The sequence below is a fragment of the Chaetodon trifascialis genome, chromosome 6, assembly GCF_039877785.1.
Source record: "Chaetodon trifascialis isolate fChaTrf1 chromosome 6, fChaTrf1.hap1, whole genome shotgun sequence".
NCBI lineage: Eukaryota > Metazoa > Chordata > Actinopteri > Chaetodontiformes > Chaetodontidae > Chaetodon > Chaetodon trifascialis.
In genome coordinates, this window is record NC_092061.1 from 14,810,461 (window position 1) to 14,833,787 (window position 23,327).

Genomic DNA, 23,327 nt, shown 5'->3' on the forward strand with positions numbered 1-23,327 from the left:
GCGCTTTTATTCTGAAATGAAATTCAGCCGGTAGTATTGTCCCTGCTCAAGTTAGAGCAAGTAGCCATGGAGCAGTCTGAAGAAAGACGTTGGAGGGTAATTTATCCCTAAAATTCATTGTGAAATACGTTCTTGGCTAAGCCCTGATTTCATTTTGTCTGCTTTGGCCTTGATAGTACTTTTAAAGAATGCCAAACCTTAGTAAAAGAGTTAGCAATGTGATTAGCTATCGATGCTAAATTGCCGACGTAACGTTAACCTTAGCTAGCAAAGCAATGTCAGATAGACCAGGAGGCTTTAACAGAGACCGTCAGTCATTTATCTGACTGAGGATTTGCTCTGAAATCTAGCGTTGCTAATCAGTCAAATGAAATCATCCAAACTTGAAAACGATGTGGATCATTGTAACGGCAGAACAGCCGCTGTGCACGCGGACGTTCATGTGTATAGCAACAAGCTGTACAGGTTGGCTCTGTGCTGATTCCTGCCTTTATCTGTTTGTAGACACCCCGGCCCTGTGATGTCTATTGGAGTGAATTCGCGCATTGCAAAAGCTTGTGGAATAATTTCCACCATTATTACTCTTACGGCACCTCTCCATCCTGCGGGCAGTGGAAATTGGACTACTATAACTGCAAAGAGTGGGAGAAACACAGAGACCCTCAGGCCAAGGTACAGCTGCCAGATGTCAGTGCTTAAAGACCGAAATATGTAAAATCTGACTGACCCTGCCCAGAGTGTCTGAATGTCCTATAGAATACATAAACACTTGTAAAAACTCGTCATGGAAATGAAATCAATCAGTTTATACTGTGGATATTGATTTGCAGGAAGCCTTGCTGACGAGTGAGAGGAACAGAGTGGCAGAGCAGAGAAAGTTCACTCCAGTGTGGAAACTGAGGCAAGATCCTCCAAAAGACTGGTACATGCCCTTGAACCAGGAAAAACCTCAGGACTCCTGAACTGTCACTATTAACCTGCTGTTCCCATGGTGGCTAAAACAAAGTGAACTGCAGATTCTTGTCACTTCATGGACTTAACAGAGTTGTTTAGAGCCACATGCTGGAGAGATTGGTCATCATTCATTATCGTCTCAAGCTGTGTTCTATGAGCTGCTTTATGAAAACAGATGTAAATGCTGTGACAGTGGTAGCAGCATCTAGTGGTCAATTATGAGGATGACAGCATCTGTTCAACGTGATCTCTGCAAAGGTGGTGTTGTCTTTTGCTGATTATCATTTCTCCAAAGCTTGAGTACACTGAAGCACTGAGGCTGACTGCACTCACAGACTCACAGTAAATGAGTTTGAACTGCATGAATTGTCTTCATTCTCTGTAAATGTGCTGTAATGAAGCCATGGTAAATACTTTGTGATGATTATCTATATATGTATATTAATATCAATGCATTAATGACAGAATTCAGCTCTACAGTTTCAACCCAGAGTAGAGTTGTGCTGTTTTATGCCTTATGTAATTGTTGCTTTACTCTTAAATAAAACAAACTGAATTCTAAACAAGTTGTCTAAATAAAAAAATTAAATTTTTATTTTGTTTTATTCTGTTATTTTGTACACAGAGATGTGAATGTGGAAAAAAAGATTCTCTTCATAATTTCCATGAATGTTGTTGCATTTGATACAGAAATTAAACAACTGAACATGTGGTTCATACATGCAATGTGTCCTTCACACATACACATGCAGGCAGTTGAAAGGCTGCATCTTGGCTTATTGAACCACTAACAAACAACGACACACTAAATCCATGACAAGACACACAGGCTGGACCCACAGCTGTTCCCGGTTCATGACTGTGTGTAAACTTTAGTGATGTCGTTGTATTTCCCATCAGGAGCATAATGCGTGGTCTGTGGTGGTGTGTAGGTGGGACCTTCATAAGTGAAGGGAAGCAGAAGGGGGTCTGGCTTCAGTGCGGCATGGTACAGCTCCTCAGACTCCAACTTGAGCTCCTCCAGTGCCTCCCTCTGTGCTTCTAGGGCATGTTCAACAGCCTCCATTTCAGCCATGTGCTGCTTCTGCAAGAACAAAGACAGATGAGCTCCTCAAATATAGCCCACTAAGAGCACAGGGGTCAGAAGCAACATTTTCTCTAAAAGCATTAGTGATGGAGGTGTGACGGGTAAGTGGTGACCTGTTTGTATCGAGCCCACTCCTTCAGCAGCAGGGCTCGACGCTCACTTTCTTCAAATGACAGCCTTGGTGCAGAGCGTTCCCTTTGTCAGAAGAAAAAACAGCAATTAACAGCACTTCCAAGTCAGCGAGCACCACAATAGTAAGGACAGAACAAAGGTGCAGTGAGTCAAAGAAAACCACAACTGATACATAAAAGGAAACAGGAAACATTAACTGTGAGATTTTACCCTTGAGCTAGTATTAGCCAGTCTCATGTTGCTAAAAGCCATTACTGTTTGGAACAGCTAATAAGGACCAATACAAAGTGATCAACACAAATTTAAAACTGAAGGAAGAATGATTCAGATATGGTACCTTGTTTCATCCAGGCATTTCCCTGGAGTGATGAAGTCATCTATTGGGATAAACTCAGGCGGAACCCTCTCCAGCCTCTTCAGCTTTTTTCTCAGCCTGTCTCTGATCAACTGCTCCCTTTTTGGGTCCACTTTCTTCTTCTTTTTGGGCTCCGCTCTTAAACACAGAGTACAGCTCTATGTGAACATACTCAACCACAAGGTATATTCTGAAACAGTGAAACTGTGACAAAGCCAAAATTGTAATATAGGACTTTGGTTGTTACAGTGATCTTAAAATAAACAACAAATGACATCACATCCATATCATTTCAGAGTTCAAGTTAGACATGGCAGTAAAATTACATTACCGTCTTCTCTAAGATGACTTTCCTGAGTTTGTGTGTAAATCGTGTGTCAAGCAAGGTTGGACACACACCTGTAACTTTATCAGCATAATCTACTTCAGTTTTTAGATCTTTTTCCTGCTAAGACTTAAGAAATCGCTTCAGCTGTACAATCTGGACTAAAGCCATCATAGCATCATTTTTGGGCTTCTAGTGACGCTCCAGCCCACACCCCCAGCCCTTTGTGCATTGTGAAGAGTACTCTGCCACTTCCAAGTTCCCATTAAATGCAGTAGACACAGAGATCGCCTAATCGTAAATATCATATGTTTGCTCCTTTTGAAGCCCCTGGGGTCCTGAGTCCACAGGGCAGTTAGTTTATAATCCAGCCTTGATCATACCTCAATGGAGCAGACGTCTTCAGTGTCATCACTGGTGAAAACCAAGGACTCTGTACAGCATGGTGATGTTCCCCGAAAAGGAAGCTACAAAACAACACACAGTAGACAGAATGCAGGTCGTGAATAACCTTGCTATATTAGCTCCAGTTAGTTAGCGTCTTGTTACCACCAGAGAGCCCACATCGTACCGTGAACACTCACCTTGAGGGAGCGGTCTGTCGGGACAAAACCCTGCATAGACAGCGCGATACGGCCACGGACATGTTTCCACGGTGTGTTGTTTCACTTTAAACTCATACTCAGGCTCACAATAACAGAAATGCTCACACGCACATATCTCGTCGCTTGGTTCGTCCCCTTGCCTAAGTGACAGACAGACGTGGCGCGGGAAGATGACGTGATCGAATAGTGTCACTCACAATTTCACGAAAATTAAAGTAACAGCTAAATATTGAGTAGTTTAAAGATAAAACTAACAGCTACAATGTTGTGCGATATCTATAGTTTTTTTTGAACATTCAATATTGTCTCACTTTGAATCTCTATGTAAGATTTTTTGTCGAATCATCCTCGACGGGTGGAAAGTTACGATCGCATTATTTAGGGGAAAGGTTGCAGTTGTGCCAGGATTTTATATTCACCACACACTGACTCAAGGAGGCAGACGAAGATATCAGTGAAAAGGTTTAATCCTGACAGTGGTGGTTTGTTGAATCGGCATCATGGCGCTTCTCAGAGGTAAGGAAACACTTCTCAGTTCATCAGGAAACCAACAAAGCTGTCGTGTATTCGGGTTGAATGGGGCTGTGCTTCTCTAAACACTGTAAATGTTAGAGATGTTTTTTTCTGTTGCAGCATCATCAATGACCTAAAGTGAATGTCATCAATGTAAAGTCGACCATATGTAAATATGAAAGTCAGCAGAGATCTAAAACATTTTCTGATCACAATGTTCCTGCAAATTAGGTGAAAGGTGACAAAATGAGGTGTTGAACACTACACAACACTCTTTATCTGTCTATCCAAAGAGGTGCACATTGAACTTGTCTGATATAATAATAATGTTACTTAATGATCTCCAACAGTGGAGGAAGGACCCACATTCCTTACTTTAGTAAAAGTAAGAAAACCACATTATTGAAATACTCAAAGTCCTGCTTTTACAATGTGATGTTGAAAATATATCAAGTCTGATTATACGTTTTGAATGTCATACTGTAACAACAGATCTCAGGTAAGTGTAATGCAGCAAAAGTACAATATTACCCTTTGGCATGTATCATAGTACTACTGTAAAGTAGCATGAAATGGGAAAAACTCAAATAAAATACAAGTACCTCAAAACTTAAATACAGTCACTTGGGTAAATGTGCTTAGTTTCCACTGCTGATTATCTCTTCACAAATATTTTTCACTCTTGTCTTATTCTGTGCATTTAGTTTTTGGCCCACTTTAGTGCCCTTTCCTCATACAGAGTTGAGTCTGAAATGCAGGTCATGTTACACAACACCAAACACACCGCTCAGCACAAGTCACCTGAGTTACAGTGAGCTTCATCACATCCAAAATGAAAACTCAGTGATAGGTCATGGCATCCAGCATGTCCTGAGATGTACCGAGGTTAGTAAACAGTCCCATGTGTGATAAGAACCTCGAAGGTACATCATCACAGTATTTCAAGATAAGAACGTACCATTGGCTGTGTAACAATATTGACTTGTTTAGATAAATACTACCGGGAAAGAGATGTATACTCTACCTCTTGTCCTTCTGGTGCAGTTTGATCCATCTGATGTTAGTCTCCCCTTTCATACTGAGTCTTAATCTTCTGCATCACTGTCCACCTAGCACCTCCTGATGCTGTGATCTGGCTGTGGCTCAGTGGTGGCTGGCTTGGCACCCTTGTCGCTGTACTAAAATGCTCTGTTTCTCTGCAGGTGTATTTATTGTAGCTGCCAAGCGCACTCCGTTTGGTACCTATGGTGGCGTGCTAAAGGATCACAGTGCAACAGACCTGGCTGAGCATGCAGCCAAAGCCGCCCTCGCTGCAGGGGGCGTCGCACCAGAACTTGTAAACAGTGTCATCATGGGAAATGTCATGCAGGTACCTAAAATCCAACAGATTGACAGCCACATTTAACAGATCACAACTACCATCACATGGAAACATAGATGTTAACATGCTTATTTATGTGCTGATTGATGTTCCTCACCTTTTCATTTCTCTTTATCTCTCTCTCTGATTTCAGAGCTCAGCTGATGCACCCTACATTGCTCGTCATGTGGGCCTGAGGTGTGGCGTTCCCATCCCAGTTCCTGCTCTCACTGTGAACAGATTGTGTGGATCTGGTTTCCAGTCCATCATCAATGGTGCTCAAGTAAGCTCTCCATCAAAAGCAAAAACATTTGGGCAGAAAAACAAATGTAAATAAACCATAGGGTTGCACACTCTGTGGCCACTTTATTAGATAGACCTGTACAATCAAGTGAAATCCAGTACAACTCTTCTGCCGCAACGTCTTTTTATGATGCCTATAAGACACTGTCATAGAGGTGTTAATGTAATTATGGGTCTTTGCATCGAGGTCATAGCTAGTGGTGGTGTTGAACTGGACTGTAGTACAGTCTATGACCTCAGTGATGAACACGAAGCTGAATTTCCACTTCTCTGACAACATCAACAAAAACTGAAGATTATGAGCTTCATACAGATAATTCTTATGTTATGATTAAGATGTTAGAGCTGTTGCATTGAAATGCTTTAGAGTTACAAGTGTACCTGATAAAGTGCCCACTGAGTGTGTATGCGTAAAAGACTGGAGATATGTGGCAGAGAGCCCACACATTACTTACAATATTTCACATTTATCAGTAGAACATAATGTGCCTTAACTTTTGTCTTGTTGCTCCAAACCAAAAATGTGTTACCTTGTGTGTTCGTAGGAGATTTGCCTCAGAGAGTCAGAGGTGGTCCTGGCTGGGGGCTCAGAGAGCATGAGCCAGGCCCCGTACGCTGTTCGCAACATCCGATTTGGTACAAAGTTTGGAGTCGATCTGAAGGTTGGCATCTGGATGACTTTCTCTTTTCTTTCTAAACCCTAAATGTACGCAAAGCCATGTGATGGCTATAAAGAGTTTGTTATGAAACCCAAGATGCTTTTGACTCAAAGATAAAGCTTCTCTGTGTCTGCTTGACAGCTAGAGGACACCTTGTGGGCGGGTCTGACCGACCTGCACGTCAAAATCCCAATGGGCATCACAGCAGAAAACCTGGCAGAGAAATACCAGATCACACGAGAAGAGTGTGACAGCTACGCTTACCAGACACAACAAAAATGGAAGGCGGGTGAGACGAGTTCCATTTTTTCATCCGTTTAAAACGTGTTCAGGGTCTGCTCACCTTACACATAGTAACAACAGTAGTTTGCTGCTCAAGACAAAGTCATTCTTAATCAGAATCAGAATTCCTTCACTGATCCCCGAGAGGAAATTGTTTTTGTTGCAGGTGCTCCTTACAAGGAAAAAGAAAAGAGAAAAGAAAATCTATATATAAAAAACAAAATATTTATACTGAGAATATATATAGAAAACAAAATATACAACAAAATATATGCTGAGAAAAAATAAACAGGATATATACAGAAGGGTGTGCTTTGTAAATTGAATTTGGTCAAATATGTTTCAGTATAATATCAGTAGAAATATGTGTGATCTAACAGGCAGTGAAAAAGTCCAAGGGCCGTTCAGAGGGAGGAGTTGTGCAGTCTGATGGCCACAGGCAGGAATGACTTCCTGTGGCATTCAGTTTTGCATTAGTATTTAAATCCTAACTTCTGTCTTTTCACAGCTCATGAGGCTGGTCACTACACAGCAGAAATTGCTCCCATTGATGTGAAAGCTCGTAAAGGCAAAGTGTCCATGGCTCAGGACGAACACCCTCGTCCACAGACCACACAGGAACAGATGGCCAAGCTGGCTCCCGTCTTCAAGAAGGGAGGGACTGTTACCGCTGCCAATGCTTCGGTGAGTTCACGCCTGAGCTGCTGACTCCTCCTCAGGACCTCAGGTGGTCGGTTAATTTTTAATCATCCGAGTCAATGTTAAACAAGAGGTCTGTTTTACTTCAAGCAGTAAGAACGTTTTAGTGTTTTCAAAATGTTCTGTCGCTGTAATGTGAGATGATAGTTTGGTTGTTAATGGAGTGGTGACTTGTGGCAGTGACATGAGTTCCACAGTTCGAGTGGATCACACCAAAATGTATTTTCATATCAATTCAGATGTTGTTACCTGTATTATGGAATGTACCACCGTCTTCTTGATATCCAGGGTGTATCTGATGGTGCTGCTGCTGTGGTGATTGCAAGCGAGGAGGCGGTGAAGGGACACAAGCTTACTCCACTGGCCAGAATTGTGGCCTATCACGTGTCCGGCTGTGACCCGAGCATTATGGGTATTGGTGAGTGACACCACTCTTATGGAGATGTAATTTAACCCCTTTTGAATTAAAATGAGTGACTGACTAAATATGCTGTAGTAGTATCTCACGTGACTTGATACAGTAAGAATTTCTTGCCCTCTTAAATCACTTCAGGTCCTGTTCCAGCGATCACAGAAGCTCTTAAAAAAGCAGGTCTGACTTTGAAGGACATGGATCTTGTCGAGGTTTGTTACTAGTGGAAAAACAATGTCTGATTCATGAGTATAAGTACCAGTACAGCAATATAAGAAATACTCCATTGCATTCAAATTTTTACTTATGTTGATGTACTGAAGTATAATCAGCAAAAGTAACAGTTTTTGCTCTGTGGAAAAATGTCCCCTGATGTGTGAGTGTGTAAGTATCATTTTAGGTGGAGCTTGTTTTAAAAACTTTGCACACAGTTTCAAAATTTAGTCCAATGTTTTGCAACCTAGGCCCTCCAAAGGGTCGTAAGACATCTGAGGGGTCTTGCAACAATCAAAACATTTCAAATAATTTCAAATAAATTTCAATAATTTCAAAATTTGCTGTTTTTTGTTAAATATTGGATAATTTTACTTTATTGGGGCCTCAGACAATTCTTAAATCACAAAACCCTGACATCAGAAATCTGACCAGGCACCCTAACAAGACACTGTTTTTGTCTAAGGGGTCACAAGCCAAAAATATATGTGTTGTATTTCATATGCAGGAGTAGAAGTATAAAGAAGCTTAAAATAGAAACAAGTATGGTATCTCAAAATTGTACTTAAATACAGTGCTTAGTTACTTTTCCTTTCCTTTCATTTATGTTTTGAATTATTCATGTAGTTATTCCTCTGGTGTGTCATTGATATGATTTTCTTCGTGCAGGTCAACGAGGCTTTTGCTCCTCAGTACCTGGCTGTCGCTAAGGCTCTTGGTATTGATCCAGAGAAAAGCAACGTTAACGGTGGAGCTATTGCTATTGGACATCCTCTCGGTGCTTCTGGAACACGTATCACTGCCCACCTGGTTCATGAGCTCAGGTAGCCAATATGTACAATATATCAAGAGATGTCTGCACATTCAGTAGCCTTGAATAATGAGCTTTGTTTTGTTCAACAGGCGACGAGGAGGCAAGTATGCTGTTGGCTCTGCCTGCATCGGTGGTGGTCAGGGCATTGCCATCATCCTTGAAAATTGCTGATTCAAGAAGCTGCAATATCAGAGGAATGTCCCCAGGAGAATGTCTTGCACCACTTACCATTTGCATAATATGAAATGAAAGAGTAGACACATGCAAGGAAGAGATTTAATGAACACAAAAAATTAACACATATAACACTGTTATGGAAAATGTTCTCTTAACATAAGGCACTGCAGCTCAGTTTTTCCCTGGCACACACAGAAAACTATCACTCAACATAAACTTTGAGTAATTTTAAGTCTTGTTATGTCTTTCAGGTCATTTATTAAGAAATATCTAATCAGCCCAGTGTTTCCTCAGAAGCTCCATGAGGGTAAAGAGCTAACTCATGTTTCTGTGCTTGTACCAGGGTGGAAGAGAATGTTTATCTATGTGCCTCAGATACATTTAGGTCCTTGATAACATTTACACGTCACATATTATTAATTCATGTACAGCTTGTGTTGAGTAACAGTAAGGCTTAAATCAACTCTGAGGTTTGCCTTAAAGTGTTCTCTATCACTCCATCATCTGGGATCAGTACTGTGTGACAATGCATGTCACCTAACATTTTGGCTCTAGCAAAAACTGGTTTTGTATTTGGTGTCAAAGAATCTCAATAAATACAATTTTCAAAAAAAAAAAAAAAAGAAGTGATGTTCTGTTTTTGTAGTTCTCACGAACATTGATTGACTATGCTATGCTCAAAATGCTTAGAAAAACTAATAACAATCAGCCATGGCTGAATGGGTGATATTTGATATTGAACATTTGAGCCCCTTAATGTGAATAACAATAACCTGTTGAACAATACAGAACAAAATCTGCTATTAATGTGTTACTTGTAGCAGGGATGTTCTTGAAAAAAGATGAAAACACATCAAATGCATTTCACAATATCTTCCAGAAAATACATTTTTTGCTCTGCTGTTGAATGTATTTTTTTTTAACAATTGGCTTTCAACTAATAAAATTTGTATTTAAAAATTGTTGATCTTTATAAGTGAATTTGATATTTCCCTTCAAAAAAAAAAAATTAAGCTTGTAAGAGTGTATAAAAACAAAAATATATATTTCGAGGAATGAATTTGTTAATAAAAAAAACGTTTATTTTATTCAGTTATTAAAACCTATTGCTGTCTTGATTTTATTTGCAAATTAATGTTGGGAATGAAGGAGAAATATTTAAGACTACATGAACCATCATGTCATTGAAAGTCGACGCAATTACGTCAACGTCATCATGCAGCGTCCTTATATACGTCACATCCCCGGATGTCGGTCTTTTTTTCATAGCAAAGGTAAGGAAGCCTTGCTTTCGTGTTTCTGTTGGAATAAAATCTGTCTTCATCTGTGTTACAGAATAAAAAATACAGTCTTCAAACGTTAGGAGACGAATCCGTATATCTAGATGATGCATCAGACACCGTTATTACCATGATTTATCCTTCATGATTCTGTAATAATGATCACTTTGGTGTATCGGCAGTCCAAGGCCGGCGGCTAGCCTTCGTGCTGTTTGTAACGTTAGCTAGCTGGCAAATAGAAACGTGTTGTCTTTCGGTAGTCCTGTGTTTTGTTCAGCCGTACAATTCCGCTGTTACATTAAGTTTTTTAAGAAAACATTGAACTGTCAATTTAAGAGTAAAAGTGTCTGGCTAGCCCCTAGACGGACTCGTCCGTACCATGTTGCTAACTGCTAGCTAGTGTTACTTGTCATGCCTCGTCTGCATTGACGATAGGTGCAGTGTTAGCACTCAACCAAGCTCATTGATTTTTTTAGTATGGTTGTGAGGTTTTCTGTTTTTGTTTTTGTTTTTTTAATCAATGCATTGTGTGAAATGGTTGTGGTGATTTCAACTGTTTATCAATACATTGTATTTTTTAGATCAGGATCACTAATTATTTGGCTGAATTGATAAGTGGAAGTTGGTACCTGAACTGTAGTGCTATGGAATAATATACAATGCACTGCCCAACCAAGGCTGCAATGTTGTCTTAAGATATCTAAAACAGCAGTATGTATATTGACTATATTGATGTATATTGAAGAGTTTTCCACGCAATTGGGTCCAACAGACCTAATGGAGGTCTGACAGACCAAAAGCTCAAAATAATGTGAAATACTAGATGGATCAAAGTGTGTGGAAATCTGTGTCAGTCTGGGTTCGTTGACACTTTCAGGACCTCAGCAAAGATTTGGTCAGGTGGATCAGTGGTCATCCTGCATTATCTGCAGTCTGTGTACTAACATCTGTTTTGCTTACTCTGTGTCAGATGGCAGAGGGAGACAAGAAGTCTGCCAAGAAGAAGCATGGGAGCCGGAACCCGGTTCTGGCCCGGGGCATCGGCCGCTACTCCCGTTCCGCTATGTATGCCCGCAGGGCCATGTACAAGAGGAAGGCCAAGACCACTGAGACCAAGGTGAGGGCAGACACCCTACAAAAGGAATGATAACATAAGCCAAATGTGACTCACATTTGCTGATTGTGTCTTGTTTTGATAACAATTTGTTCTTGTTACAGATTGAGAAAAAGATAAAGGAGAGACCCAAGGCCACAGTTGTCAAGACTGTTGGAGGAGACAAGAACGGAGGCACTCGTGTTGTCAAACTGCGCAAGATGGTGAGTAATGTATAAATCCTTGTTTTTTCCCTTCAGATGTTATTTTGATAGTTGGAACTGTAAATGTCATGGTGGCAGAGAAATACAATTCAAAATTGATACAGCGCTGTTAAACTCTGTTTAGACAAGTGCTCTTTGCTTTCAACTGGAAAGGATTGCACTTGTGTTTGTATGTCTGTCTTCCACCAGATATTTACATGATTAAAATACTAACATGCATTCTTGTGCCCTCCTATCATAGCCCCGCTACTACCCCACAGAGGATGTTCCTCGTAAACTGAGGAGCCATGGAAAGAAACCCTTCAGCCAGCACAAGAGGAAGCTGCGTGCCTCCATCACCCCTGGAACTGTCCTCATTCTGCTCACTGGTCGCCACCGTGGAAAGGTGAGAACTATTTCTAGCACGTCTAGATAATGGCATGGATGATCTTCGGGATTATCAGAAATGAGTCACACACAGCACAGCCTGAAAAATGTTGTGTGACAGAGGTAACACAATCGTGCAAGTGTGTTGGAAAACTTAACGGTGGAATATGTAATACCCTTTGTATGACGGTGCAGGCATGAAATTGTTTCCAGGATGCAGACATAATGTAAAGAGCGTCCACTGTGGGCTTTTAAGGGCAGCAATTTGTTCACTTCTAGGACTAAAACGGGATAATCTCTAACTGTTGTATATTGTACCAAACTTGTTTAGCTGATGCAGATTCTCATAATTGATCTCATGTAGGGTTGCTATGGTATGAGATTTTCATGGTACGATAACCTCAGACAATATTATGGTATACAGTGTAACACATTATGTAGATGAACAGAAGGGTCTTTTTTTTGTTTGTTTTGGTTGAACAAACATATTTCACAAAATAATGTCCTGACAGACATGAAACTATATATACACTTTAAATATTTTTATGTGACACTAATACAGTATTCAATGATTTAAAAGATAAGCAAATGAGCCTGGTGTGATTACCATCAATTTCCAGCTTTGAGTGCAAGTATTGGTATAATCTGGAAAGACACAGTCTGTGATCCAGATGTGAACAAAAGTCTCCACCATCAAAAGGTTAAAACTCAGGATATGAATCTGCATTTGTTCCAGTCGATTAACACGTCTTTAATGTAGGCTTTTCACAACAACAAAACATGTGATCTACAAATAGTTGTTCGGTGGTTTTACATTGAATGTTTGCAACAGAAGTGATCGGTTTTGAAACAGTGCGGAATCTAATACAGAAAATGAGGGACTTTGCCAAAGGAAACTCCACCTGAACCATTCGACATGTTGTGTGACACTTAAAACTGTGCATTTTTAATACACTGACATTGGAGGTATTTTACTGATTGTAATCATGGTGGGCTTATCATCTTTCCTCAGCTGCTCTAGATAGAAACAGTCTTAAATTGGCAACATAATCACAATGCTGTTGTCCATCACCAGTTTTACAGGTATCAACAGATATTGGTCTTACAAAAAAAAAAAAATGAAAATCAGTGGCACATCCTCACTCTGCATGAAAATAATCACTGTAATCACACCCTTAGCACAACAGACATTGTCCCTCCCTCCCACTCTCAAATGCTACATGGGCAAGTTATGGAAGCATGCAAGTGTGCCCACACACACTTTGAGCCGTGGCTGACCTAAATAATGTTTCAGCTATGAAAGTGACAGGCAGATAGTCCTCTTGATATATGTATTTAAAAAAAAAAAAGTGTCAAGTAGATTCATTTTTCCCTGTCTAAATAGCTTGGCATGAAACTAGATTGCAGCTATAGATTTGTCTTATACAGATGCCCTGAATATGAGCGAATAGGTTTAGTCTTCCAGCATTGAGCTCATGGCTTGAGTTGGATAGATGTCCTTCTGTCCCCCTCATGTGTTCAAGTTGGCACTAAATATTCGATGTAGTGGTTGATGCAGTAATTGTTGCCTTATTTGTAGAACTCCCGATACAGTAGCTTTATACTAACAATACTTGGCTTTGTTTTTTAGCGTGTGGTGTTCCTGAAGCAGCTCTCAAGTGGTCTCCTGCTTGTCACTGGTAAGGATGAATGATTTTAATTACTGAGCGTTTCTGCACATAACAGTAGAATCATGCAGGTTTCAAAGTAGTAGCACTGTGAACAAGATGTTGGGCATCTTCATACACCTCTTCTAACATTTGCATTTTCTTGTTTGAATACTTTTAGGCCCTCTTGCCTTGAACAGAGTCCCCCTGCGCCGAGCTCACCAGAAATTTGTCATTGCCACCAACACCAAAATTGACATCTCTGGCATGAAGATCCCCAAAACTCTGAACGATGCCTACTTCAAGAAGAAGAAGCTGAGGAGGCCCCGTCACCAGGAGGGAGAAATCTTTGACACAGAAAAAGAGGTGAACCAACTTGAATATTGTTTCAATATATGTCTCTGTACACATTTTGATCACTTTAGTGAGACTTGGACTCCCAGGTTTCTGACACCTGACTCACTGGTTTTCTTCTCAAACCAATTTGCAGAAGTACCAGCTGACAGAGCAGAGGAAAGAGGACCAGAAAGCGGTGGATGCTCAGCTCCTGCCCCTCATCAAGAAAATGCCTCAGATGAAAGGGTACCTGCGTTCTTCCTTCTGCTTGTCTAATGGTGTCTACCCACACAAGCTGGTTTTCTAAATGTGTTGTAATAAAGAGTACCACCATCTTTAGCCCTCCCTTGCCTCATTTGTGCTGGTATTGTTGCTGGATGTTTCCTGGACCGACGAGTCATGGACCTGCAGCTATCTCTGCGACATAGAATAAAATGTATTTCCACAGCTCAAAGGGTACATTCAGCTTGATTTATTGGTGAATTTTCCATTATCAAGTTTGATGCTGAAACTATACCTGGTAACTAACTACACAAACATAAAAAGGGCAAAGTAACACTCAAGATTAAAACTCCCCTGAAAAAGGAGCTGTTTGTGTAATGCAGGCCCTCATCAAATTGAACCTATTGACATCAAAGTCTTCAGATGCTGTCCCTTGATGTGCTTGGGTTTTTTTTATACCTGACTATCTTCCAGATGTGATGACTATGAATTGTCAAGTATGCTTATGGAAACTTTATATTTTCATCCTATTTGTCAAGTTAACAAATAGACTATACAAATATAAATGTCAGTGCCACAGTCATCCAGACATCTTACAACATCATGAGTATTTGGTCATATGGGATTATAAATATTATAGTTGCCATATAATGAAGCAGTGCAATGAAATAACCACACCAGACATTGGACCCAGACAGCTTAAAAGCTATGCTTTAATAAAAAATGACATGTCTAAAGTAACAAGACAAAAATAAATACAGGTGTTTCATCTCTTTAACATGGCCACGTTTTTTTTTTTTTGTTTTGTTTTTGTTTTTTAAATCCTCAAAAACAACAAAGTAGAAAGCAGCACAGAAAAAGGCAGTGGCCCCTTGCCAAGGAATGATAGTGCCTTTGTTGAGTCAGTCAGTACTGTATGTAAGGTCAGCTGATGTTGAGAAAACGCATTCCCTCAGCCCGACTTGAACAGCAGAATGGCCACCTGACCCAAGTAGAAGTAAATGAAATGCTTGGTCTCATGAGTCACGTAACTGCCAAAGTTTCTCCCAACGATGCAGTGCCAGGTTGGGTTATATTTCTTGTCAAACTCCTGTGTGGGACAAAGACACAGTGTGTTATTCAAACATTTGTGGACAATGATGGCTGGAGTTGTGAATAAAAGACGTCTCCTTAGAAGAATACATTGCTTAATGAAGCATGTAGTACTCATCTGAGAGTAAAAACAAGTGACACGCCACCTTCGTCATTTATGGTTTAAAGGCAATGGACATCACACGTCACAAGTGAACCAAATATGTTGCCATGAGATCACTGTAGCTGGAAAAGATGAATAGATCTAAAACTAATGATTTTACTCCAAATATATAAGTATCACCCTTCCAGGCCAGGACTAAATATTACTGTAATTCTCAATAACGATGTTACTAAGTCAAAATACATGATTAAAGTGTCGTCAGGCTCTGAGAGCTAGACACTTGAGGAGTACATACCCAAAGCTTGAATGATTTATCATGACAAAACTAGTCTGGGATTTTGTTCACTGTGATATTTTAAATTGTTGTCTGTGGCGGACCTAACGGCCAAAACACACCTCCCAATTTTCAAACCAACTAGTTTTGTTAAACTGAAGGGAAATTAACAATGAGTGTCTTTGCTCATTTTTATATACATATTTTTTCCCTTTCATTTATCTCATTTATAAAACATAAATAATTCTGTCAACATCACTGGGCTGTAAAAACACCCCCAGTAAACTTGGAAAGTGTACAGTCACTAAGACTTGGGAGAGCATTGAAGATAGTAAACAACTATACTCAAGCTTTTCAGTTTCCTTGCCAATGCTACATCATGGTTTGCCCCTCCCTTCACTAAGCACGAATGCCACTGTGGAGACAAAAATATAGGCATCTGGCCTCTGCAGGGCAGTCAATCCAAGAGGAGCACGTTTCCTCAGGAAAAGGGGAAACAATTGCAAATACCAGGCTGGGTGTGTCAATAAATGATGCACAGGACGGTTGGTCGGGGAGTGCCAAATAGTTTTATATCACTAGTTGCAGTGGCATCGCTGCAAAAGCTGTTAACTGAACAAAAATGTGAGACTGCTCACAGATCAGCTGGTTAAAGCCTCACTGTGAGAACTGGACTGAACAGACGATGTTTGCTGTGTCAGCAGTGGATTTACCTTTTTGATGAATGCAGCGATGTCTTTCTCGATGTTGTACTTGTCCAGGGCCTGTGTGGCACACTCCACGGCGTCCTGCTGCATGTCCTCCGACATGTCGGCGTTTTTGATCACTGCCTTCCTTTCAGACATGGTTGCCCTGGGAAACCAAAACACAGCGGAGGATTCATCATCTTCACGGGCGCATTGGCGCACACGAAACGCGATCGTCTCGAGACCCTGAGCATCCCAACATCCCCAACGGTCGATCGACTTAAACTGTACTGTCAGAGGAGCGTAGAGGATGTTGTCGGCCGGTAAAGGAAAAGAATCGGTTAGTTAGTGACGACGTTGTCATTACATAATAACTGACACATAATATCTGAATTAGCCATTTCTACAAGTGTTGCATAACAACTTCCATCAGCAGCAAGCCCGCTGGATGCGCGCTCTGCGTAGTTTCTATGGATACGCAAGACATTTGAGATAATAGTCTCAAATTTACCCCAGGTTTCATCAAGAATCGTATGAAATATGAGGCTCCTAAATTACAGCATTTTTCTGCTACTAACTAACGCTAGAAAGTAGCGGAAAAAAACAGCCACTATCTGCCTCAACGTGCAGAACACCAAAATAAACACCCCGTTCTCATAATATACCGTTTTGCATAAAATAGGACTTCATATTATCTGAAATAAGGTGTCATAGAGGGAAGGGTTTACAAAGCACAGTTCGTCACATGCATATTTAGCGGTGATGAGTTGTTGATTAGCTGATGTTAAAGCGCGATAACTAGCTTCTCATTCATCCCGCAAAATGAAAAGAAAAAAAAAAAACACCGTCCAGCAGTAAACACAGATGTTGCTATTTTATAATACTTCAAAAACAACACATTAACCGTTCTATTACTTACTGCATGCGAAAATCTTACATTTACCTTCTAGTCTCCCGTGTAGCGCTTATCTAGCTTTAAAAAGATGACCGCTCCTGTAGTGACAACTCCCGCGAAGTGGTTGACACAAAAGTAATGTGGGTGTGTAGCGGTAAGAGGCTGCTGCCTTGACGTCTTCCCATTGGTTAATATTAATGATTTGGGTGCTGTCATTGGCTCATTCAGGCCTATCTTCCCGGTTTTTCTTCCTGCATTTTATTTCAAACCATCATGCTTTGCGACAGGCTCGTTGCTGAGGTAACCTTTGTAAATAACTTGACTGGCGATAGCGTCGTGGCAGGATTTAACATTTTACAAAATTGGCAATAAGGTCAAAGAAAATGTACATAACATTAAATTAATTTATTACAAGTAACGTTTCTCGCAAAATATAATGTTTTAACTCAATGTTATAATAACAAAGTCGTTTTGTAATTACAGACGCTGAAGCTTGCCAGTGATAAATTAAAAATGTATGTTTGGACGCTGTTGTTCATCACTTGATCGGCATTGTTGTCGACTGAAATGAAATACATGCTGATAATGGAGACATTGTCCCATTTTTAACATTTCATTTTAATGTAAAAATACCAACAACAAGCAAACCGTGTATTTATTTGGTTAACAATATCCACAGCATTACGTCCCTTACCAGATTAACTAGGAGGTTTCTTGCCATAACGAGAGAAAAGACGTTTCTTACTCATCCTACATACCCATCCCATGTTATGAGGGATTGTCTGTGTAAGTAAAATAAACACGTTTTCGTTTTTCACAAGATTTTATAAGAAACGTTGAAAATGAAAATTAAAGCTGACACCTTTTTTTTTTTACCCATTTATTTGTCATACATGCTCAAAGTTAACGGCTGTTGAACCCACAAATTTCTATTGCTTCCCATGTTTTTTCCCCTTAAATATTCCCTGAAACGCTTGCAAACACCCACATACCAAACTAAAGTCCTAATGTTAATACTCATGTCTGTGTTACATATTCACATATGTGTCATCAAGATATAGTATTTATGTTACCTCATAATCTACTGCTTTCAAAGTGCCCCCCATGAAAAGCACTGAAGACACAGTAATGTCCTGACCTAACACATGTAATCATCTTCACTGACACCACATAAAACACATCCCAGTCAGTGAGTGTAACACTGGGGAAAATGTATATTCTTATTCATCTCAAATCTCAAGCACTGTTGTATTTTTTTTTCATTCATTAGTTTGCATGAAGGTTTAAAAACACAACCTTTCCACGGTGAATCATTAAAAAAAACAACTACTACGATATAGTAGTGATACTGCTGTGTTGTCTGCATGTGTAACATTTATACTTTAAACCATCTCTGCACAACTTAGCCAAAGTGTCGAAACACCTTGGTCCTCACTGTTCCTGATGGCCAAACAACTGTAACAGAAGACAGTCCACATTAAGATAGCTCATATCAGGTGATGCTATAATCCTATTTTTGGTGTATCAAATACCAAATGAACAGGTGTGGTTAAATAAAAAACTGTTGAGCATGATTTACAAACTTGCTTAAAAACTGAGACCAAAAGCCTTCCCAAAGATGGATGACCATGTAGAATTAAACCTTAGGTAAAAACAAATGGGGATGATTTCAACTTATGAGAGGAAAAAACAAGGCCAAAACAAATAATTAAAATTACTTTCACAGTTGTTTTCTTTTCAGAAATATAGTTGACTGGTCTATAAAAGAGTGACACACTAACACACGTACACATGCATCTGATCATCTTGTTTTCAGGAAAGCTGGAGCTTCAAGTACAGATGTAATGATGCACATGATGCCTTTGCTTCACTCGCTGCGGTCCTTTGGCTCTTTGTATTTGTAGTGGATGTATTCAAAGATGTCTCTCTCACTATCCACAAACAGAGGCTCCCCTGCCACACCTAAAACAGATCCAAAAACAAAAATAGTTCATATTAAAAACTGAAAGTGAGAGTCATTGTTTACTGACTGATGGCAGAAGTCACACAGGACTGGAACACAGTTCAGCAAGTTCATATATCTTATTTGACTGAGACTCACCGGTGACTCCAACTGGTCGAATGGTGTACTCATTAAGTGTGAAGCCCTTCTCCAGAGCATGAGCTCTCATGTTTTTATTGAAGATATCACTTCCAGTGAAATACAGAACTCCACAGTAGTACTGGTCTTTGGGAATTAACCTTGGTGGGGAATGGGGAAACGATTGATTAGAAGAATTAACGAATAAAAACAGAAAGTTGCCTCTTTACTGTTCTTGCGGTACATCCAAGTGTACATAAGTAGGCCTGTTTGGTATTCTTATTGGTAGAGGGGATGTTTTAATGTGAAGATCAGAAATTTGATACCATCAACAAACAAATGTTGAGACAAAGAATCATCTAGTATCCTGTGGTGGATTAGTATGTGTTAAAAGCTAAACTGTAAATGTTTAGAGCAACACTAAGTATGGCACCTGATATCAATACGCCTGTGAAGGTATTCTTCCTCATCGTCATCACTCTGCTGCAGCTGGCAGACTCCCTAGAAAAACAAGACCCAGCACATCTTCACCACAGTCATGCTTTTCATGGGTTGGGTGTACTTCTTGTACTAACTGTGTTACAAGTCACAACATAAACACACACAGCTGAGCACATGTGAGAAAATTAGCACAGGCCTCACCATGAACTTGGTGTCTCCTTTGGACAGAGTGTCAGTCACAAAGCCAATGGACTCCAAATGGTCCACCACTGCATGAAGGAGCTTGGGCTGGAAAAGAAGACAAAATGAGCAAAATGACCACACACTGCATTTCCAACAGCATACAGTAAGTGAGTTACAGGAGGGAAGAGTCTTACCTGCTTCTCGGTCTCAGAAGTGTAGTTTGGGTGGGTCAGCAAAATATCAATATCACCACTCGATGCAGCACCTGGTAATTATGAACATGATCATGATTGCCAGAGTTTGAACTCATGTCATTAACTGAACAGTGACTGGATTAAACTTGAGGGAAAAGTTTTACCTCTCCTGTAGCTTCCACAGATTGTTCCAATATAATCTGTATTGATCTTCTTCAACTCTCCGAGAATAAGAGTCTAAACAAAGAACACAGTGTAAGAGCACATGCTGTTTAAGAAAACTCAACATAAAACTAAGCTGAAGATAAATGAAAATGTAAATTGCTTCATCACCTCCATCATTTCCATTTCAGCTCGTGGAATCCTTTTCTCAAATTCCTCAAAGTACCTGATGGCAGCAAAATAATTCATTAAACAGAGCTCTTGTAGCAAGAGGAAAACTCTACGATATTCAGACACATTTAGAAAAAAACATTCAAAGAGGCTTCAGCCACTTACCTAAGTCCAATCTTTTGATGATGGTTTAGCTTGTGCTCAATCTTTTTCAAATCTAAATATACAGCAAACCATAAAGAACAGTGCTGAATTGAAGCAATACCAAAGACACTGTATACAACTCTTATTGAGCATACAATATACTGCACATCACACAGAGGACGAATGACATTAAACAAACATGTGAACAATTGTAATGCGAATCAACTGCGAAACAAACCTTCCAGCGTCTTCACCCCTTCTTCAAAAAATTTCCTGGCAGCAGCAGGGCTAAAGTCAGGATCCAAGAGATGCACTTTGTTACATGTAGTGCATACAATAAATCTACATGAACAAATAAATCTTCCTGCCTCCCTCTGGAGTGGTCACTGAATTAGTAACCTGGTGCATTTTAAAGGTCCAGTGTGTAGGATTTAGTGGAGATGAGGCTGCAGATTGGAACCAACTGAATACCCCTCACCCCTCTCCTGTGTTGGCCACTAAAAACATGAAAAGCGTCATCTGGTGCCAGTGTTTGGTTTTGTTTGACCTGCTACCTCTGTAGATATAAAGAGCTCATTCTAAGGTAACAAAAACACAAAGGTTTTTATTTTCAGGTGATTATACATAAATGAAAACACAAGTATGAATATTACATTCAATTTCTGCCATAGTCTGCCAATGTATGCCCCTAAACCGTACACACCGGACCTTCAATTAGTCATAAAATGACAACATTTAAGTGCTTTTTCATTTGGATCATTAACACTTAAGACTTACCCAATTCCAGTAACTCTGGTGAGGAAATTAATGGAAGAGCTGGTGTCATCATTGCGAATCTAAATACATAAGCAACACATCAGTCTATGTAATGCGTTAAAATAAGCCATCATTAACCACACAGTGTGGCATCAATCATGTCTTCTCACACCCGAAGACTCACCTTTTCCAGTTTCCGCAGTTTGCCCGTTTGTAGGAACTCATCAATCTTTTCTGCTATTTTAGCTCCAACACCATCCTGTAAAATGTGAAACACGAGGGTGGTGAATAGTGCAATGTGCAGCAGTTACGTAAGATGTGCCAAGTAGCTGTTGACAAACATTTTCAGGCTACAGCAGAGGGCATCACACAACCACTCCAACATAAGCACACTAGAAGTCAATTAATGAAAGCAGTACAGGCCAAGTCATCTGTCCCTGTCAAGTTCAATACGGAGACAGATATTAAAATGTGCCTGTAGTGAATCTGTTCAGTTCACTGTGAGAAGTCACCAAGAAAAAAAACATGAAAATGTGAATGGATTATATGGACATGGATTCTGCTTCTATCTATGATGATCATGATCATTAATTATACCAGTCGCCTTTCAGCCATGTATAAGAACATAAAAGAGAATTTCTTAAGGAAGCAATGTTTGGTGAGTAGTCTGATGGAAATATCCACGTGTACAAGGACATGCAAGACACAAGCACAAGAGTGACATGGTATACATGATATCAAAACTGTATACAGAACACACTGAGCAATACTGACCACCGCATCTGGGTGTCTTAACTAAAACTAACCATTATCACTTCCAAAAAGGTGGGGTTTGTTGCAGGACTGGTCACACTGCATTGCCGTGTCTCAGTTTGTAGTTGCAACACAAAATTTCATTTTGCACCTGAGCCATTGTCACCAGGTCAAATTTTGAGATATTTACAGTGTATCCACAATTCACTAATGTTTCTTTTATTAAGGTGAGAATTGTAGCTTAAAACCAAATTCAGTGCACGTACCAGTTTCTTGGCTTCTTCACCGCTTTTGATTTTGTTAGGGTACTTGGAGATGGTAGATGCTGCTTTCCTAAACAGGGAAGAAGCAAAATGACATATAAAGTATGAAAAAGCACAAACATATTATAAAATAAATACATCTCATACAGACACACACTTTATTTATACACACACACACACACACACACACACACACACACACACACACATTATTATTATTATTGTATAGCTATTTCAACTGTATGGTCATTTTGGAGGATGTAGTTTTGTATTATTGGTCTTTATGACTTCATGAGCTGCATTAGTTTTAGCTAATGCATGATAGACTAACAGCTGAGGGCATGTTGTCTTTGCATCCTACATTCACTGTTTCCATAGCATTACATTTGTCATCACACGTTGTTGTACGAACAATACAGAAACCCTCATCTTTCAGCAAAGCACACCTCTCTGGTGAGGCTTCAGATGCTTACCTGTAAGCATTGTACTTGTGTATTGCCCTGTTGACATTTTTCTCATAATTGGCCAGCTCTGGAACAGAAACAGAACATTGGATGGTTTTATAATCATCAAATACCTCTGTAATTTATTGCTACTATTTCAGGAAAATACCAACTCAGACGAAGGCATTTAAATGACATGCAGTGACAACGCTTCAGCGTCAGAGCCGAGAAAATCACATTTTTGTGTCAAGCAAAGCAAATGACGAACGTGAGAAAGGCAGTAGCATTTCTCATAATATTTACGAATGTCTACTAATCATGCAAACTTATTTTTAAGCTATCTTTAATTGAAAACAACCCAGCTATGACACTAGCTTCTGTTAGCTAAGCTCAACCGTCCCACCTCACGTACCGACAAGAAAGTCTGTTATTCCCTCATTTAGGGATTCCTGCGGCGCTTTCCTCTTGCTCATTGTTGATCTGACAAACACTCAAATGTCCCTGTGAAATTTACACGGCCTTACACGCACGCATGAAAAGTTAAAACCTTTATAATGGTGGCTAGCCTAAACTAGCACAATAGCTAGCTCAACCTGAACAATGACTGAAAGACCCAGAGGGGTTTGGTAC

General features: G+C 39.9%; 6 protein-coding genes across 7 annotated transcripts; 3 read left to right on the forward strand and 3 right to left on the reverse strand.

The window, feature by feature from the left end:
- Positions 1-31: 31 nt before the first annotated feature.
- Positions 32-1,549, forward strand: c6h22orf39 (chromosome 6 C22orf39 homolog). Its single transcript, XM_070964989.1, has 3 exons — positions 32-96; positions 505-672; positions 831-1,549. The coding sequence occupies exons 1-3, from the start codon at positions 67-69 to the stop codon at positions 960-962; spliced, it is 330 nt and encodes a 109-aa protein (XP_070821090.1). The 5' UTR covers positions 32-66; the 3' UTR covers positions 963-1,549.
- Positions 1,524-5,228, reverse strand: mrpl40 (mitochondrial ribosomal protein L40). Of its 2 annotated transcripts, none has more exons than XM_070964986.1 (5): positions 3,438-3,611; positions 3,237-3,320; positions 2,511-2,666; positions 2,155-2,236; positions 1,524-2,038 (listed from the first exon to the last, which is right to left on the reverse strand). In XM_070964986.1, exons 1-5 carry the CDS (start codon positions 3,497-3,499, stop codon positions 1,808-1,810), a joined length of 615 nt encoding a protein of 204 aa, XP_070821087.1. In that variant the 5' UTR covers positions 3,500-3,611; the 3' UTR covers positions 1,524-1,807. The 2 variants fall into 2 exon arrangements, with proteins under 2 accessions (XP_070821087.1, XP_070821088.1); XM_070964987.1 differs by lacking the exon at positions 3,438-3,611 and adding an exon at positions 4,996-5,228 and having other exon boundaries at positions 1,526-2,038.
- acaa2 (acetyl-CoA acyltransferase 2) lies at positions 3,803-9,987 on the forward strand. The gene is made up of 10 exons (XM_070964981.1): positions 3,803-3,974; positions 5,174-5,340; positions 5,486-5,614; positions 6,180-6,296; positions 6,435-6,582; positions 7,084-7,259; positions 7,563-7,692; positions 7,828-7,898; positions 8,569-8,723; positions 8,803-9,987. Exons 1-10 carry the CDS (start codon positions 3,959-3,961, stop codon positions 8,882-8,884), a joined length of 1,191 nt encoding a protein of 396 aa, XP_070821082.1. The 5' UTR covers positions 3,803-3,958; the 3' UTR covers positions 8,885-9,987.
- A 156-nt stretch (positions 9,988-10,143) lies between these two features.
- Positions 10,144-14,170, forward strand: rpl6 (ribosomal protein L6). Its single transcript, XM_070964501.1, has 6 exons — positions 10,144-11,287; positions 11,389-11,487; positions 11,729-11,872; positions 13,484-13,532; positions 13,681-13,865; positions 13,990-14,170. Exons 1-6 carry the CDS (start codon positions 11,141-11,143, stop codon positions 14,140-14,142), a joined length of 777 nt encoding a protein of 258 aa, XP_070820602.1. The 5' UTR covers positions 10,144-11,140; the 3' UTR covers positions 14,143-14,170.
- Positions 14,171-14,746: 576 nt separating this feature from the next.
- On the reverse strand, positions 14,747-17,256 carry dynll1 (dynein, light chain, LC8-type 1). The gene is made up of 3 exons (XM_070964503.1): positions 17,156-17,256; positions 16,240-16,378; positions 14,747-15,147 (listed from the first exon to the last, which is right to left on the reverse strand). Exons 2-3 carry the CDS (start codon positions 16,369-16,371, stop codon positions 15,010-15,012), a joined length of 270 nt encoding a protein of 89 aa, XP_070820604.1. The 5' UTR covers positions 16,372-16,378; positions 17,156-17,256; the 3' UTR covers positions 14,747-15,009.
- A 930-nt stretch (positions 17,257-18,186) lies between these two features.
- polb (polymerase (DNA directed), beta) lies at positions 18,187-23,310 on the reverse strand. The gene is made up of 14 exons (XM_070964864.1): positions 23,110-23,310; positions 22,728-22,785; positions 22,258-22,324; positions 21,423-21,497; positions 21,260-21,318; positions 20,721-20,770; positions 20,504-20,555; positions 20,339-20,393; positions 20,170-20,242; positions 20,006-20,076; positions 19,830-19,916; positions 19,621-19,688; positions 19,209-19,348; positions 18,187-19,069 (listed from the first exon to the last, which is right to left on the reverse strand). Exons 1-14 carry the CDS (start codon positions 23,168-23,170, stop codon positions 18,975-18,977), a joined length of 1,011 nt encoding a protein of 336 aa, XP_070820965.1. The 5' UTR covers positions 23,171-23,310; the 3' UTR covers positions 18,187-18,974.
- Between the last annotated feature and the right edge of the window lie 17 nt (positions 23,311-23,327).